This window comes from Spermophilus citellus (genome assembly GCF_964194105.1).
Source record: "Spermophilus citellus genome assembly, chromosome: 1".
NCBI classification, from domain to species: domain Eukaryota; kingdom Metazoa; phylum Chordata; class Mammalia; order Rodentia; family Sciuridae; genus Spermophilus; species Spermophilus citellus.
In genome coordinates this window covers 208,685,691-208,704,131 of record NC_138182.1, presented here as the reverse complement: position 1 = coordinate 208,704,131, position 18,441 = coordinate 208,685,691, and the positions used below count along the sequence as shown (strand labels likewise).

The window sequence follows — 18,441 nt, the reverse complement described above, 5'->3', positions numbered from 1 at the left end:
CTATTATTTCATTTAATTCTACTACTTGTTTAATGCCAGCAAAAGCAACTTATTCATATTTCATACCACAAAAACACTTAAATATATTTATGTTTTAGATTGTCAGGAAATTAACTTTAATAAAATAAGCACTTAATTCTTTCACTTTTTATTAGTGTATCATAATTATACTAAATAATAGCATTCGTTTTGACAATCATAAATGCATATAACATAACTTGTTCCATTTCAATCCCCAATATTTTCCCTTTTAGATCATTCTTAGTGAAATTATTATTCACATTCAAGTTCTAAATATTCCAAAAATTCTAATGTAACTCTGAGAAATGAGTATGTAACAGGATTACATTTTTTACATATTTGAGTTTATAGAAGATACTCTTAAAACTAGTAGTCTGGGTTTGGGGTTATGGCTCAGTGGTAGAGCACTTTCTAGCATGTGTGAGGCACTGGATTCGATTCTCAGCACTGTATATAAATAAATTAAAGTTCCATCAACAACTAAAGAAATATAAAAAAAAACTAGTAGTCTGAATTTGGAAGACAGGAAGTTGAGTGTTTTCATTACTTTTGCCTATACATTCAAAAAACTAAAACACATTGAGTTAAGGGAAGAGAATGGCAGGACATTAGAAGTCCCTCGATGCTTCAGAATGCTGACAGCCCATGTTTTTTTTTTTTTTTTTTTTCATACAGTCCTCTACAGGCAAGTAGGAAGATGCCTCACAATTAAAAAGAGCTGAAAAATTAGTAAGATTTTTGTTTTCTCTTTTCTGTATTGAAAGGATATGTCTAAATTAAAAAAGAAGTCAAACTATCATTGCTGATGACATCATCCTTCATCTAGAAGAACAAGAAATTCTACCAGAAGACTTCAAGAGATGACAAATAAATTTATTAAAGTAGCAGGACACAAGATTAACACTCATAAATCAACAGCTTTTCTGTACTCCAACAGTGGTTCAGCTGAGAAAGAAATCAAGAAAACCATCCCCTTTACAATAACCTTTAACCAAAAAACAAACAAACAAAAAAAAACCTGAGAATTAATCTAATCAGAAGGTGAAAGATCTCTACTATGAAAACTATAGAACACTTAAGAAAGAAATTGAAAAGGACCTCAGAAATGGAAAGACCTCCCAAGTTCTTAATAGGCAGAATTAATAATGTCAAAATGGCCATACTACCAAAAACAATTTACACATTCAATGCAGTCCCCATTAAAATACAATGACATTCTTCACAGACTACCAAAAAATCCTAAAATACATTTGGAAGAATAAGAGAGTCAGAATGGCTAAAGCAATTCTGAACAAAAAAAGTGATACAAGAGGCATCACAATACTTAATCTACAATTTTACTACAGAGATAGAGTAGCAAAAACAGCATAGTATTGGCATCAAAAAAGAAAAATAAAGCCCATTAGAACAGAAGACACAGAGACAAACCCAACTTTTTCCAGTCATCTGATACTTGACAAAGGTTCCAAAAAATATATGTTGGAGAAAAGACAGCATTTTTAACAAATGGTGCTGGAAGACCTAGATATCTACATGTAGACATCTATATGTAGAAGAATAAATTAAGATCCCTATCTTTCAATCTCTACAAAAGTCAAATCAAATGGATTAAAGACTTAAAACCTAGACCAGAAACCTTGCAACTTCTGTAAGAAAATATAGCTAACACTCCAACATATAGGTGTAGGCACCTACTTCCTCAACAAGACCCCTAAAGCTCAAAAAGTAAAACCAAGAATCAATAAGTAGAATGGCATCAAATTAAGAAGTTTCTATGCAGCAAAGGAAATAAGAGAGTGAAGAGAGAACCTGCAGAATGGGAGAAAATCTTTGCCAGCTACTACTCTGATAGGATTAATAAAATGTAATATATATCAGAATATATAAAGAACTCAAAAACTAAATGACAAAAAAAAAATAGCCTAACCAATAAATGGGCAAAACAACTGCACAGAAACTTCTCAAAAGAAGAAACACAAATGGCCAAGAAATTTAAAAAAAAAAAAAAAACTACACTAAAATTTCATCTCTCTCCAGCCAGAATGGCAATTATCAAGAACACAAATAACAATAAATGCTGGTAAGAATGTAGGAGAAAAGGTATATTCTTACATTGTTGGTAGGACTATAAACTAGTAAAACCACTCTGGGAAACAGCATGGGATTCCTCAAAAAACTAGGAATGGAACCACCATATGACCCAGCTATTCCACTTCTCAGTATTTGTTCAAAAGATTTAAAATCAGCAAACTATGGTGACACAGCCACTTCAATGTTTATAGCAGCACAATTCACAGCTGTCAAATTATGGAATCAACCCAGGTGCCCATCAATAGATGACTGGATTAAGAAAATGTAGTATTACAATGGAGTTTTACTCAGTCATAAATAAGAATGAAATAATGGCATTTACCAGTAAATAGATGGAGATGGAGAACATCATGCTAAGTGAAATGAGTTAGTGAAATAAGTTAGTTAGAAAATCAAGGGTTGAATGTTTTCTCTCATGTGTGGAAGCTAGAGCAAGATAAGGGAAAGAAAGCAGTGGGATTGGATATCATATAGATATAGAGAAGATCAGTGGAATAAAGAAGGAGAACAAGAAACAAAGAAAGAAAAGGGGAAGAAATATGGAATAAATTAAACAAAATCATCTTATAGTCATACATAAAGGTACCTAAAGGAATTTCACCTTTAGGTACATGTAGAAGAAAGAAAGTTTAGTAGAGTAAAACTGGGAGAATAGAGAGAGGGAGGGGGGAAGGAAAAGTGGGAAAGGGAAATAGGGATTGAAATCAAATTCCTTGCAAGTATGATTTTGTCAAAATGAACCCAAATACTATGTATAATTATAATGCTTTTAAATTTTTTTTAAGGGCTGGGGATGCAGCTCAGTGGTAAAGCACATATATGAGGCACTGGGTTTGATTCTCAGCACTGCATATAAATAAATGAATAAAATAAGGTCCATTAACAATTTAAAAATTTTTATTAAAATTTAATTAAATTAACATTAATTTAATTAAGTTTTAATTTAAAAAATTAGTAAGAAGACATGTCAGGGAGAAATATCCAAGAAAAGTTTGTATTTCCCTAATGTTAGTTACATGAAAAACAAAAATTTTCCAGATAAGCCTAAAAGTATTACAGAGATCAATAATGGTACTTTTGGTTAAATTTACATCAAATTTATAGTTTCAAGCCTCAAATGCTTCTTTGAGGCAGAAAACAGTAGAGGAGATCAGTTAAGAAAGAGTAGGACAACTCCAACTATGGAATTGCTGTGTAGGCAATGTTAGTTCACCATATCTGCATTAACAACAAAACAAAAATTGCAGATGCCCTATAGCTCTCTAGTTTTCTGTTCAAAAATCATGTTCACTGTTGCACTCTTTCATATTTATAAGTTGTTTATTATACTAAAATAAAACTGTCAAAGATGGCGGCGGGAAGTGAGTAAGCCACTCAGTGCTCCGTGCCGCCGCGCCCGCAGCGTATGTTGCCGCGTCTTAAAAGAAGAAGATCATTAAAGGAGATCTGTCGACAAAGACTCAGCACCGTGTCAAGAAAGGGGCCTAGGTGGAGTGAATCCGCCACGACTCCAGCCAAGGTGGAGTGAGTCCATCACGACTTCAGCGCGAGCAGTAAGGCTGCAGCCCCCAAGCTGCCCGGCACCCTCGGCCCCTTCTACTTCTCCTCTCCGCCTTTGCGCTTTGCTTCTCCCCCAGCCGTCTCTCCTCCCACGCTCACTCCCTAAATCTAGATCTCAATTTCTTTCCCCCACCCCGCCCGCTCTCCCGCGTGTCCAGTACCCGGCCCGCGTGGGCCCCGAGGCACTGCCTCCCCTCCCCCAGCCCGCACCCCCTCCCCGGGAGTCCCGAAGGCCACAGCTGGGCCAACACCACCACCGCCGCCGCCGCTTCCCGCGGAGCACCATAGAGTGAGCTGCCGAGTAAAATGGAACAGCTGATAAGATAAGTGACAATTTAAAATCTAAGTGATCCAACATGGCGGCGGACGCGGAGAGATCAAGTCTCTAACCCCTTCAGCTGCGCGAGCATAGGGAGAAGTAAACTGTCAAAATACTGTTCGCTCAGGACCACTAGGCACTGTTGAGCTGAAGGGGATCCAGGGCGAACAATCTGCCCCTCTCAGAACACACCGAGCCCGGATTGGGCTGCATTTTAGTTCTGGTTCGCCTGCTTCTCATGACTCAGCACTAATGATCCCGCTGAAATAACTAGTCGGCCCACCTGAACTCACAGAGGTAAAAGCCAACTGAGCACAATAGTCAGACCCAGGGTATCCCTCTGCTGACAACAGAGGTCCCTTGCACCAGCTACCAGGGGAGTTACTACCTGAGAGCAAACAAATTCGCTGGGGGTCCTCAGCCCCAAGCCTTACAAACTTAGGGTCTGAGGGAGGCAAACAGAAAGGGTGTGCCCAGGCATCCATGGAAACAGGGCTCCCAGGAGCAGCAGACCCAGCGTGTAGCTAGTATTGTGGTGAGCGTCACAGGTGAGCGGGGCCTGGCTTGAGGAAGCACAAGAGAAGGCCCTAGGCACTCAGGATTGGAGACCCGCACAGTCTGGGAAGAAGAGCTGAGGCACAGTGATTGGTTCCCACCCATCAAGAAGAGAAGCCTGGCCCCGTGGGCATAGCTCCACCTACTGGAAGAGAAGTTAATTGAGCTCTATGACTGCATTTATTATTTTTTTTTTTTAATGATTATTATTGGTATTTTTTTAAATTTTATTTTCACTTTTTGTTGTTGATGTTCTTGTTGTTCTTCAACTTTCTTATTAATGGTTTCAATTTTTTTAAAATTCTTTTTATTCTATTATTATTACTATTATTTTTTAAACTGTAATTTCCATTTGTTTATTATCATTATAATTTTTTTTTGGTTTTAAATTTTTATTTTTTCGTTTTTTCTTTCTTTTCACTTTTTTTTCTTTTGTCTTTTCATTTCTTTTCAATTTTCTTCTTCCCCCTTTCTTCAATTCTACCTGCCTACACTCACTCTCTTTAGCGACTTCTTCCCTTCCCTTCTAATATCTCTCCTCCCAAGCATCAAATAAATTTATAAGAGTAAACAGTAGCTAAGCAGTCAAACAGAACAAGAAGTATCATGAGCATAAAAAAGCAAGGAAGAAAAGGAGTACAAACAATGAAGGACAGCCTAAATATTCAGGAGGACCTGGAGCCATCAGAAAAATGGCCATATAAAGAACTCAAGGAACACCTTAGACAGATGGAAAGGAACCTTAAAGATCACATTGAAAATGAATTACATAAACAGATACAAGAAGAAGTTAAGCATCTTTATCAGGAGATAGAGATTATAAAAAAAATCAAACAATAATTCTAGAAATGAAGGAAACGATAAACCAAATTAAAAACGCAATCGAGAGTATCACTAACAGAGTGGAGCAAGTAGAAGCAAGAACGTCAGATAATGAAGACAAAATATATCATCTTTAAAAGAGTCTAGCCAACTCAGATAGGCTTGTAAAAAAACACGAGAAAAACATCCAAGAGATTTGGGATAACTTAAAAAAACCAAACTTACGAGTCATCGGGATAGAGGAAGGCACAGAGATTCATACCAAGGGAATGAGTAACCTGCTGAATGAAATAATTACAGAAAACTTTCCGGAAATAAAAAAGGAAACAGATATACAAATTGTAGATACATACAGGACACCGAGCACACAAAATCGCAGTAGACCAACGCCAAGACACATTGTTATGAAGATATCCAATATACAGAACAAAGAGAAAATATTAAAAGCTACAAGAGAAAAGAGGCAGATTACATTTAGGGGTAAATCAATAAGGTTAACAACGGATTTTTCATCACAGACGCTGAAAACAAGAAGATCCTGGAACAACGTATTTCAAACACTGAAAGACAATGGATGCCAACCAAGAATTCAGTATCCAGCAAAATTAAGCTTCAGATACGACAACGAAATAAAAATCTTTCATGATAAACAAAAGCTAAAAGAATTTGTAGCCAGAAAACCAGCATTGCAAAGCATCTTGAGCAAAACTCGACGCGAGGAAGAAATGAAAAACAATAACCAAAACAATAACCAAAATCAGCGGGAAGTGCCTCAGTAAAGACAGAGGACAGGGGGAAAGCTAATCATGGAGAAACAAACTAAATTAGAAAAAAAAAAGAGATAAATAATCAAACATGGCAGGAAGTACAAACCATATATCAATAGTAACTCTAAACGTTAATGGCTTAAACTCTCCAATAAAGCGACATAGGCTGGTAACATGGATTAAAAAAACATCCAACAATATGCTGCCTCCAGTAGACACATCTGATTGGAAAAGACATACACAGGCTCAAGGTAAAAGGTTGGGAAAAAATATACCACGCACACGGTCCTCGTAAGCAAGCAGGGGTGGCCATTCTCATATCGAATAAAATCGACTTCAAGACTAAGTTAATCAAAAGGGATAAGGAAGGACATTATATACTGTTAAAAGGAACCATTCACCAACAAGACATAACAATTATCAATATTTATGCACCAAATAATGGCGCTCCGACGTTCATAAAACAAACTCTCCTCAAGTTCAAGAATCAAATAGACCACAACACAATAATCATGGGTGACTTTAACACACCTCTCTCACCATTGGACAGATCCTCCAAACAAAAGTTGAATAAAGAAACTATTGATCTCAATATCACAATCAATAACCTAGACTTAACTGACATATATAGAATATATCAACCATCATCAAGTGGATATACGTTTTTCTCAGCAGCACATGGATCCTTCTCAAAAATAGACCATATATTATGCCATAGGGCAACCCTCAGTAATTATAAAGGGGTGCAGTAATACCATGCACTTTATCAGATCATAATGGAATGAAACTGGAAATCAATGATAAAAGAAGGAAGGAAAAATCCTACATCACATGGACAATGAACAATACGTTACTGAATGATCAATGGGTTACAGAAGACATAAAGGAGGAAATCAAAAAATTCTTAGAGATAAATGAAAATACAGACACACCATATTGGAATCTATGGGACACAATGAAAGCAGTTTTAAGAGGGAAATTCATCGCCTGGAGGTCATTCCTCAAAAAAAGGAAAAACCAACGAATAAATGAGCTCACACTGCATCTCAAAGCCCTAGAAACGGAAGAGCAAAACAACAGCAAATGTAGAAGGCAAGAATTAATTAAAATCAGAGCAGAAATCAATGAAATTGAAACAAAAGAAACTATTGAAAAAATTAACAAAACAATAAGTTGGTTCTTTGAAAAAATAAACAAGATCGACAGACCCTTAGCCATGCTAACGAAGAGAAGAAGAGAGAGAACTCAAATTACTAACATACGAGATGAAAAAGGCAATATCACAACAGATGCTACAGAAATACAGAAGACAATTAGATTACTTTGAAAACCTATATTCCAATAAAATAGAAGATAGTGAAGACATTGATAAATTTCTTAGGTCATATGATTTGCCCAGACGGAGTCAGGAGGATACACACAATTTAAACGACCAATATCAATGGATGAAATAGAAGAAGCAATCAAAAGACTACCAACCAAGAAAAGCCCAGGACCAGATGGGTACACAGCGGAGTTTTACAAAACCTTTAAAGAAGAATTAATACCAATACTTTTCAAATTATTTCAGGAAATAGAAAAAGAGGGAGCTCTACCAAATTCATTCTATGAGGCCAACATCACCCTGATTCCGAAACCAGACAAAGACACCTCAAAGAAAGAAAACTGCAGACCAAAATCTCTGATGCACCTAGATGCAAAAATCCTCAATAAAATTCTGGCGAATCGGATACAAAGGCACATCAAAAAATTGTGCACCATGATCAAGTAGAATTCATCCCTGGGATGCAAGGATGGTTCAATATACGGAAATCAATAAATGTTATTCACCACATCAATAGACTTAAAGATAAGAACCATATGATCATCTCGATAGACGCAGAAAAAGCATTTGACGAAGTACAGCATCCCTTTATGTTCAAAACATTAGAAAAACTAGGGATAACAGGAACTTACCTCGACATTGTAAAAGCTATCTATGCTAAGCCTCAGGCTAGCATCATTCTGAATGGAGAAAAATTGAAGGCATTCCCTCTAAAATCTAGAACAAGACAGGGATGCCCCCTATCACCACTTCTATTCAATATAGTTCTCGAAACACTGGCCAGAGCAATTAGACAGACGAAAGAAATTAAAGGCATAAAAATAGGAAAAGAAGAACTTAAATTATCACTATTTGCGGATGACATGATTCTATACCTAGAAGACCCAAAAGGGTCTACAAAAAAGCTACTAGAACTAATGAATGAATTCAGCAAAGTGGCAGGATATAAAATCGACACACATAAATCAAAGGCATTTCTGTATATCAGCGACAAAACTTCTGAAACGGAAATGAGGAAAAACACTCCATTCACAATATCCTCAAAAAAAATAAAATACTTGGGAATCAACCTAACAAAAGAGGTAAAAGACCTATACAATGAAAACTGCAGAACCCTAAAGAGAGAAATAGAAGAGGATCTTAGAAGATGGAAAAATACACCTTGTTCATGGATAGGCAGAACTAACATCATCAAAATGGCGATATTACCAAAAGTTCTCTATAGGTTTAATGCAATGCCAATCAAAATCCCAATGGCATTTCTTGTAGAAATAGATAAAGCAATCGTGAAATTCATATGGAAAAATAAAAGACCCAGAATAGCAAAAACAATACTAAGCAGGAAGTGTGAATCAGGTGGTATAGCGATACCAGATTTCAAACTATATTACAGTGCAATAGTAATAAAAACAGCATGGTACTGGTACCAGAACAGGCGGGTGGACCAATGGTACAGAATAGAGGACACAGAGACTAATCCACAAAGCTACAACTATTTTATATTTGATAAAGGAGCTAAAAACATGCAATGGAGAAAGGATAGCATCTTCAACAAATGGTGTTGGGAAAACTGGAAATCCATATGCAACAAAATGAAACTGAATCCCCTCCTCTTGCCATGCACAAAAGTCAACTCAAAGTGGATCAAGGAGCTAGATATCAAATCAGAGACTCTCCGTCTGATAGAAGAAAAAGTTGGCTCCAATCTACATATTGTGGGGTCGGGCTCAAAATTCCTTAATAGGACACCCATAGCACAAGAGTTAATAACAAGAATCAACAAATGGGACTTTCTTAAACTGAAAAGTTTTTTCTCAGCAAGAGAAACAATAAGAGAGGTAAATAGGGAGCCTACATCCTGGGAACAAATTTTTACTCCTCACACTTCAGATAGAGCCCTAATATCCAGAGTATACATAGAACTCAAAAAATTAGACAATAAGAAAACAAATAACCCAATCAACAAATGGGCCAAGGACATGAACAAACACTTCACAGAGGAGGACATACAATCAATCAACAAGTACATGAAAAAATGCTCACCATCGCTAGCAGTCAGAGAAATGCAAATCAAAACCACCCTAAGATACCATCTCACTCCAGTAAGATTGGCAGCCATGATGAAGTCAAACAACAATGAGTGCTGGCGAGGATGTGGGGAAAAGGGTACTCTTGTACACTGCTGGTGGGACTGCAAACGGGTGTGGCCAATATGGAAAGCAGTATGGAGATTCCTGGGAAAGCTGGGAATGGAACCACCATTTGACCCAGCTATTGCCCTTCTCGGACTATTTCCTGAAGACCTTAAAAGAGCACACTACAGGGATACTGCCACATCGATGTTCATAGCAGCACAATTCACAATTGCTAGACTGTGGAATCAACCCAGATGCCCTTCAATAGATGAATGGATATAAAAAATGTGGCATTTATACACCATGGAGTATTACGCAGCACTAAAAAATGACAAAATCACGGAATTTGCAGGGAAATGGATGGCACTAGAGCAGATTATGCTTAGTGAAGCTAGCCAATCCCTAAAAAACAAATACCAAATGTCTTCTTTGATATAATGAGAGCAACTAAGAACAGAACAGGGAGGAAGAGCAGGAAGAAAAGATTAACATTAAACAGAGACATGAGGTGGGAGGGAAAGGGAGAAAAAAAGGGAAATTGCATGGAAATGGAGGGAGACCCTCATTGTTATACAAAATTACATATAAGAGGTTATGAGGGGAATGGGATAACAAACATGGAGGGACATGAATTACAGTAGATGGGATAGAGAGAGAAGATGGGAGGGGAGGGGAGGGGGGATAGTAGAGGATAGGAAAGGTAGCAGAATACAACAGTCACTAATATGGCAGTATGTAAAAATGTGGATGTGTAACCGATGTGATTCTGCAATCTGTATTTGGGGTAAAATTGGGAGTTCATAACCCACTTGATTCTAATGTATGAAATATGATATGTCAAGAGCTTTGTAATGTTGTGAACAACCAATAAAAAAAAAATAAAGCAAAAAAAAGAAAACTGTGTTTTTCATGAATCTCTCTCCATATATACCTGGAAAACAAGTCCTTGATTACACCGCCTCCAGTACCATCGAGTGATTACTACTTTAAATACACAGATATCCATGAAAGAATAGGGCGAAGTATTTGGGACACCTGAATCCCACCTGACAAGGCTTCTTCTAAATATGTACTTACATTCTAGGCAATCAGGTCTTTTTAACTTTTCATCTAATAATTCATGAGATCAACAATTGCTTCCTTATTCACCTAATCATCAATTTGCAGAGAACAAAACTTTAAGACATAACTTCCCACCACTCTCCAGGCCAGTCATTCAACTCCAAAACACTGGCTTTCTTGTTTCTTCCATATGCCAAGTCACCTCCATTGAGAGCACTTGCTCTTGCTATTCCTTCTGCCTGGATGCTCTTGTAGATAACCTCAGCTGGTTTGTGGCCTCAACTCATTCAGGTCAGGCTTCAACTCTTTCTCAGTATACCAACTCCTCTTAAACCCATCTAAAATGTCACTTCCTGCCCTGCATTCTCTGGCCCTTTACCGTACTTTAATTCTTTTTTACTATTATTATCACAATTATTATTATCAGATGTTCATTACCTTATCAAGTCTCTCCCCTATCACCAGAAAATGAGCTCCAGGAGAATAGGGTCTCTCTTCATTAGAATTCAATACTAAGTTGCTAGTGCTAAGGATACGGTTTGAGACCCTGTTCAAAATTAAAAGGGCTGAGGATGTACCTCAGTGGTAGCACACCCTGGGTTAAATTCCCAGTGCCAAAAAAAAAACAATAAATATTTATTGAACTAATAAATATATTGTAGATACTAAAGTGATTCAAGTATATACATGTATCTGATAAAGCTATACAAGTTTTTAGAGGACAGGTTTCTCTAAAACAACATCTGAGAAGATTCTGTTTTGTACAACTCCTTCTCTTACTCTTCTCACTCACCTCCCTGCAACAGAAACCAAAATTCAACTGAAAATTTGGGACCATATCTTTTCACTTTCTAAGATGCAATAATAAAATACAAGGAGTCAAAACATTTAGTACAGTCTTCAGGAGAATAGGACTAAATTTGAAAGACTAACTGATAAAACAATGACTATATTATTAAATATATCTTACCTTTGGTACGCATCTGCTGCTTCCTTTTTCAGTTGTAGATGTTCATTTAAGTAACCCAACATTGTGAAAGCTGGAGCATAATTCTGAATTCTTTCTAGAAATTCAGAAATATCTTTACTTTATATGTACATACTGGTTATGTTAACAAAAAATATTAGTTTAATTTTCATTTTTTCCTGTATCTTAAACATCAGATTACCTACTGAGATCACTGATATTATTAAGAGTGATGGTTTAATTTTATCTTGAAAATATCAGTAATCTTTTTATAATTCTTTTAAATCACTGAATAATATTTCATAGTTACATACAGTTTCTATTCTGTTTTAGAATTTCAAATAGTTTTATTCCTAAAGTATAATTTTAAATTTTAACTCATGTTAAAGCTAGTCATGATATTTAAATCCAGTTTGGGGTTATCATTTAAGCCTTCCTGTGATTAAATTTAGCAATGATTTCTCTTGGTGGTTCTGTTCCAATCTCTGTATGTTTAAAAAATAATAATGCAGTATTGCACTTTAAAAACAGAAGATGATCTGGGAACTTTCAAACCAGTGTTTTTGGGTTTTTTTTTGTTTTTGTTTTTTTTGGGTTTTTTTGGCACTGGGGATTTAACCCAGGGCATGCTACCACTGAGATACATCTCCAACCCTTTTAATTTTGAACAGGGTCTTAGTAAGTTGCCCAGGCTGTCCCTGAACTTTCAATTCTCTGACCTCAGCCTCCTAAGTGCCCCATGCCCAGCTAGTATTTTGAAATTTTAATGTCAAAAATATCATGTATTACCCTATATCATGCAGATTAGAGAAGAAGAAACACATCTAATATAACTTAAAAGTGATATCGGGGCTCTGGAGACGTGGCTCAGTGGTAAGTGTTTGCCTAGCATGCATAAGGCCCTAGGTTCCATCTCCCATAAAATAAAAATAAATTTAAAAAAGCAGTACTTGGATGCAAGACTTTAAATCCCATCAATTGTTTAACAAAGTACAACATAAATCATATCGTATGTGATAGTTAGGTTCTAACGTCAAAAAGCATAAGGTGAAAAATACATAGTCAAAGTTATTCTTTAAAAATCCCTGACATCTTCAAACAAGGGTCACAAAACTGAGTCAAAACAAGTATGCAATTTTTCCCTTCACATGCCACAATACTCAAAGGAAAGTAGCGAATGGTCTGTATTCTTTCTCTCATTACCCTCTCTTTTCTGCTTATGTTATTTTTTTTTTCGGCCAAGTACATCAAATTAAATTTGCTAAATAAGCACATGATAGGACTCTACTACAGAATTTAAAACACGCTGGGCACAGTGGCACACACCTATAATCCCAGCGGCTTGGGAAGCTGAGGCAAGAGGATCACAGGTTCAAAACTCTCCTCAGCAATTTGGCAAGACCCTGGGCAACTGAGCAAAACCCTGTCTTTAAATAAAATACAAAAAAGGACTGGGAATGTGGCTCAGTGGTTAAGTGGCCCTGGGTTTAATTCCTGGTACCAAATTAATTAATTAATTAATTTTAAAATTAAAAAAAAAAAAGCTATACATATTTGTTAAAACGATTTGTTCATTGTTTTTTGTATGAGAATTTTGCTGAAAGCTAAAGATGTATCTCTTTTTGTAAATCCTTGGCAAGGAAACACATCAATTAAATTTCTGAAGCACTTCCTCAGCTCTAAGTATTTATTGTCATTTATTCTGGCACACTGCCTAACATGATAATATACCAAAGTGCTCATGTTTGAAATCTACTTACTTTCTTCTACACAAGTATCCCAGTCTAAACGCATAAAGAAGATTATAATGCCCCTAATATCTATGATGTTGTTTTCTATCCTGTTTTTCACAGTACCTCTGATCTCATCACTCTTCAAAAGTGCTATAGTTTAAAAAGGAGACCACTTGGCCATAAAACAAAAAGGCAAATTCAAGTCTTAACACAAATATTTAATATGGAATGAATTAGTTTAAAAAACTATTTTAATATTTCTTTAAATATTTTGCCATTAAATAACAGGTGACTTACCCACATATTTACACAAAACAACTTGTGCTGCTGGAATAGCATTCATCTGGAGGATGTTGTATTGGTATAGCTCTGTTTCTCTGTTGCTTTTATCTTGCAATGTTGTGCAGACCCAGTATGCATAACCTATTGCTCCCTCAGTCTATAAAAAAGCCAAAGTTAACAAGTGGGCATAGGGTAAAAAATATGCTAATAAAAATTAAGAAATACATCAATGCACTTCAATAAATATCACATCTTAGTCTTCTTTGAATCAACTCTTAAGTGTCTTTAAATGAAGAACCATTGTGATTAAATATAGAATCATTGTGATTAAATATAAGAACACATTTAAATTACTTTCTCCAATCCTAAATAGAAAATCAAATGGAATAAGGGCAGAAAACAGAGCCTTGTCAGATGGATTGATTTTCCCCTTTTCAGTACTGCTTCCACAGGTCAAACCAAACTAACAAATTCTAAAATATTTTCATAAATAATCCAGAAATGTCAACCAAGTCTAATCCTTATGTCTACTTTTTCTAGTGTCTCAGTTTCTATTCTATAACTATTACTATAACTCTTAAATTCTAATGCCATTTCTTCATGAACTTTTGAAAGCTGTTAGAAACATGAGAACTGGTTCTGTAAAGATACTTTATCTATCTTTAAAAAAAATAAAAACCAGAAAACAACTGCTAGTAACATCTTCTATCACTTTCTACTCATTTCCTTAACAAAGATAATACTTCAAACAGAAAGTATAATACTTTATTCATTAATGAATAATCAAGAAGAATGTTCACATTCTTACATGCATATTGAGTTCTGTAGTGTGCCTGAAGAGATCCATGGTATCATAACTTCCAACTGTCTCTGCAATAAGAGCCTTACAAAAGGGGGAAAAAATGGTCTTAATGTGTTGAAAATAAAATAATAATAATAATGACAAATGGATCTAGAACCAAAAGTTTACCAGCTCTGCTTAAATAAGAAGTTTACTTATACTGCTACCATTTTAATTATATCAGTTACCTCCTGAAATAAATTACTTTGTAAGAACAAAATTACTTACAAAATAAAGAAATAAAAAAGCTTAGGTGATTCTGATAAGCATCTAAGATCTACTGACCTATAGTACCACTAAAGTGAGTTCCTTGGACCAGCCTCATCAGCATAACCTGGGAGCAGGCAAAAATGCAAATTCTTAGGCTCTCTGGGTTCAATATCTGACACAAAGGTTGGTACACTAATTCCACTGCTCCCCTAGGCTACCACACTTAATGGATACAAATGTTTCCCTTTATATCCTTTTTTGCTTCACCAATTAACTAAAATTAGACTCAACAAACCAAAGAACAATAAAAGATGTCCAATCCTTGATTAATGATTTTCTGATAACAGGTGATGTTTCTATTCCCTGAATCAAAACAATACACCACTCAACCAGAAAGACACTGAAGACCACTCAGTCAATTCCCTTTATTTTCAGGTGAGAAAATTAAAATCCAGAGTTGTGATATGTTAAGGTAAAATAGCCAGTCAGCAACCTACTCAGACTAGTAATTACCTGATTCCTATCTGGCAATACAAAAATTTACATCTGAGAAAAGGGAACACTCAGAAGCAAGTGCAAAACTAACTCAAAGTTTTTAAGAAAACAATCATTAAATGATCTTTATAAATGTGCATTATCTTTGTAAATGTGAGTTAAACAGAAAAATTCTGGGTTTTTTTTTTAGGCATAGCAATAGCAGACTGATGAAGTTAAAGTTTAATCATTACAAGCTCTTGTGAACTTAAGTACAATATTTAGGATCTCTGAGCTTTAATTTCCACCTATATTTGATATATATATATATATATATATATATATATATATATATATATATATATATATAAAAGTCATATCTCAAAGGATTGATGATGGAATAACTAAAATAATGTATACAAAAAGCTAAGCACAATGAATGGTAGAGAGCAAATCCTCAAATGTTATCTATTATCATTATTACCACAGTTCTTATGTGAATAGTTTATTTTATATCAATAATTTTATTAATAATTCTGTTGTATATCTTACTTGTCCAATCCAGCACATTAAATAAGATGGATCAAGAGACTGAGCCATTTTGAAAGCTTCATGAGCTTGCTAGGGAAAAGAAACGAGAAAATATCACTTAAATAATTTTACAAATTTTGTATCAAATTATGTTTAAAAAATATAAAATAAGGGAATGAGAAAAGTCAAACCTGTCATAATAAATAGATATGAGCCTAAAACTTCACAGTTTAAGCACAGCTAGCAATGCTTAATGCAGTTCCTAAACTACATAGTCTCAGAACAACCCTGGGTATAACAAATTTCTCTAGAGATTAGTTCTGGTTCCCAGCAAAATGACAATGCACTCCACAGAACTTTTAACTAATCAAACAACCACTTGCTAGCTATCACTTTGAAAGAAATGATTATATAAGGCTGTATCTATTCCCTTCTCTTTGAGCTTAACTAAGAGGATAAGAACTCCCAAGGAGTAAAATCTGAGACATGAACCTGCTACTAGAGAAAGAGTGGTCAACAACATAATTCTGCAATAGGCACTCAAGAAACTTTGAAGATACCTCACTTGGACCATTAACTTACATTTTTTTGTAACATTTTCGACATGCATTTTTTTTTCTGCTACAAAACAAATTATTATTCCATACTGACTTATATTATTTTCTTGATAATCTAAGTATAGCAAAAGAGAGACTTTTTTTTTCCATAAAAAGTAAGATCAGGAGCTATAACTGTGCCATTCTGTAATAAAACATTTGTAGCTTACTAAGAAGTTGTTTGACCTAAAGTTTTTAAAATATGTTCACTTATTTTTTTATGGTGCTGGGGATTAAATCTCAAGCCTCATGCATGCTAAGCACATGCTCTAATGATAAGCTATAGTCACAGCCCTTCACATGTTTAAGATCCAAACTAGTATTTTCTTTCAATCTATTTATAATCTTCTAAAGCCAGTCTTCTTTGCAGTGAATTAGTTAATGTATTCCTAAGAATATTATAGCTTATTTTAAAGAATGAGATTTGATACACTGGTTAAAACAGCATAGATGTGGTATTTTCCATAGATTTGTGCAAACTTTCCAAACAAGATTCAGGAACATGTTTCTAGTACTTCAATTCCCATTCTATAATGTATAATTGCTCAACTATGATGAATTACAGTCATTTAAAAGGGATTAATATCACTGAAGTCAAAATCTAAATCACACAAGCAAAGGTAAATATCAACTAGTAGGGAATACTATTCATCTCCCTTACCTTTACCCATCCCACCTCCATACACAGCGTATAAAGGATTTTTATTTCTTTGTTTTGTTTTGGTACTGGGATCAAAAGCAGGTCCTCAGACATACTTGGCAAGCGCTTCACCATTAAGCTACAGCCTCAAAGGACTTCTCTTAATACATGTTCAGATAAAAAGAAAATTACTCAGGGCTGGGGCTGTGGCTCAGCGGTAGCACTCTTGCCTGGCATGTGTGAGGCACTGGGTTCGATTCTCAGCACCGCATATCAATAAATAAAATAAAGGTCTATCAACAACTAAAAGAATATTTTTAAAAAAGAGAAAATTACTCAGTTAATTCATGATAAAATTCCTTTAATCTTTAAAAACTATATTAAGTATAAAACCAGAAGTTTCTTGTGAGACATGTAAGGAAAAATAAATCTTACAAATTCATTACCCTACATGATAAACTTAATATCATCAGCTGACTAAATATATAACAATGTGTAAAGTTATTTCTCCACAAGAAATTGAGCTATTATGAAGTGATTATACAAAGAAAATGATCAGAATTGTGCTTATTTATTTATTGTGGTACTTGAGATTGAACCCAGAAGGGCTCTACTACTGTACTATATTCCTAGCCCTTTTTATTTTTTGAGAAAGGGTCTCACTATGTTGCCAAGGCTGGCTTCCAACTTGCAATCCTCTTGCCTCATCCTCTCAAGTTGCTGGAATTACAGATGTGCACCACTGTACCCAGCTATTTCTTATTTTTAATGTGACAAACCTGACAACATGTTTACCTCAATGTTTTCATTTGCAAGGTATAACACTCCCAAATTGGTCCACGCGACAGCATTCTAAAAATATATACATTAAAAAAATTAGGCCTTTTATCTATGTGGAACTTTCAGAAAATTAGTTAACACTAAATCTTGAAATTCTTTTTCATAAATAGACACATAGAACACTTACAATTTGTTCTGACTGGATTGATTTGATGAAACAGTGCTGAGCAAGGGCATAATTTCCAACACCTGAAACAAACAGAGTCTGAAGTAACTGAACTTTATATTTGAAAAAATAATCCTCAAAAAATATTGAAGTATTACTTAGTTCTCACCTCTATAACATGCAACTACACCAAGAGCATTCCAGTATAAGTGATTATTACTGTCGAGTCTCACTGCCTTTTTCAGACACTGAAAAGAAGTTAAATGAGATTAATTTTTATTTCTTGAAATGTAAGCATTTACATCAAAATAAAATATGATTTTAAGTGAAAACACGATAGTATTTATCAAAAATATCTTTCAAAAGAAGCACTTAGTTTTTTTAAATTTATAAAAAAAATTTTCTTAAAACCATACATGTAAAGATTTCTCTAGCAACTCTTTAAGATCATTCATGCTGCTGCCCATTTCTGCTAGATGTTGTGCTTGGCGATAATAATTAATTCCAAGATCACACCATGTATTAGATGTAGACATCAGTTTTAATGCACGACCGTAACACCTAT

At 35.1% G+C, this 18,441-nt stretch overlaps 1 protein-coding gene across 3 annotated transcripts in view; it reads right to left on the bottom strand.

Annotated features, from left to right (window-relative positions):
- SKIC3 (SKI3 subunit of superkiller complex) overlaps positions 1-18,441 on the bottom strand; it is a 106,043-nt gene that overhangs the window by 49,299 nt on the left and 38,303 nt on the right. For all 3 annotated transcript variants that reach the window (XR_014020338.1, XM_081278516.1, XM_081278517.1), the window contains 8 exons: positions 18,293-18,437; positions 18,046-18,124; positions 17,898-17,959; positions 17,726-17,782; positions 15,716-15,784; positions 14,447-14,521; positions 13,654-13,795; positions 11,627-11,720 (listed from right to left, as the gene is read on the bottom strand). Coding sequence is in view for 2 of the 3 variants with exons in the window: in XM_081278516.1 (XP_081134642.1) it covers positions 11,627-11,720; positions 13,654-13,795; positions 14,447-14,521; positions 15,716-15,784; positions 17,726-17,782; positions 17,898-17,959; positions 18,046-18,124; positions 18,293-18,437 (723 nt within the window). In the remaining variant the exon portion in view is untranslated. The remainder of the gene's footprint in view (positions 1-11,626; positions 11,721-13,653; positions 13,796-14,446; positions 14,522-15,715; positions 15,785-17,725; positions 17,783-17,897; positions 17,960-18,045; positions 18,125-18,292; positions 18,438-18,441) is intronic.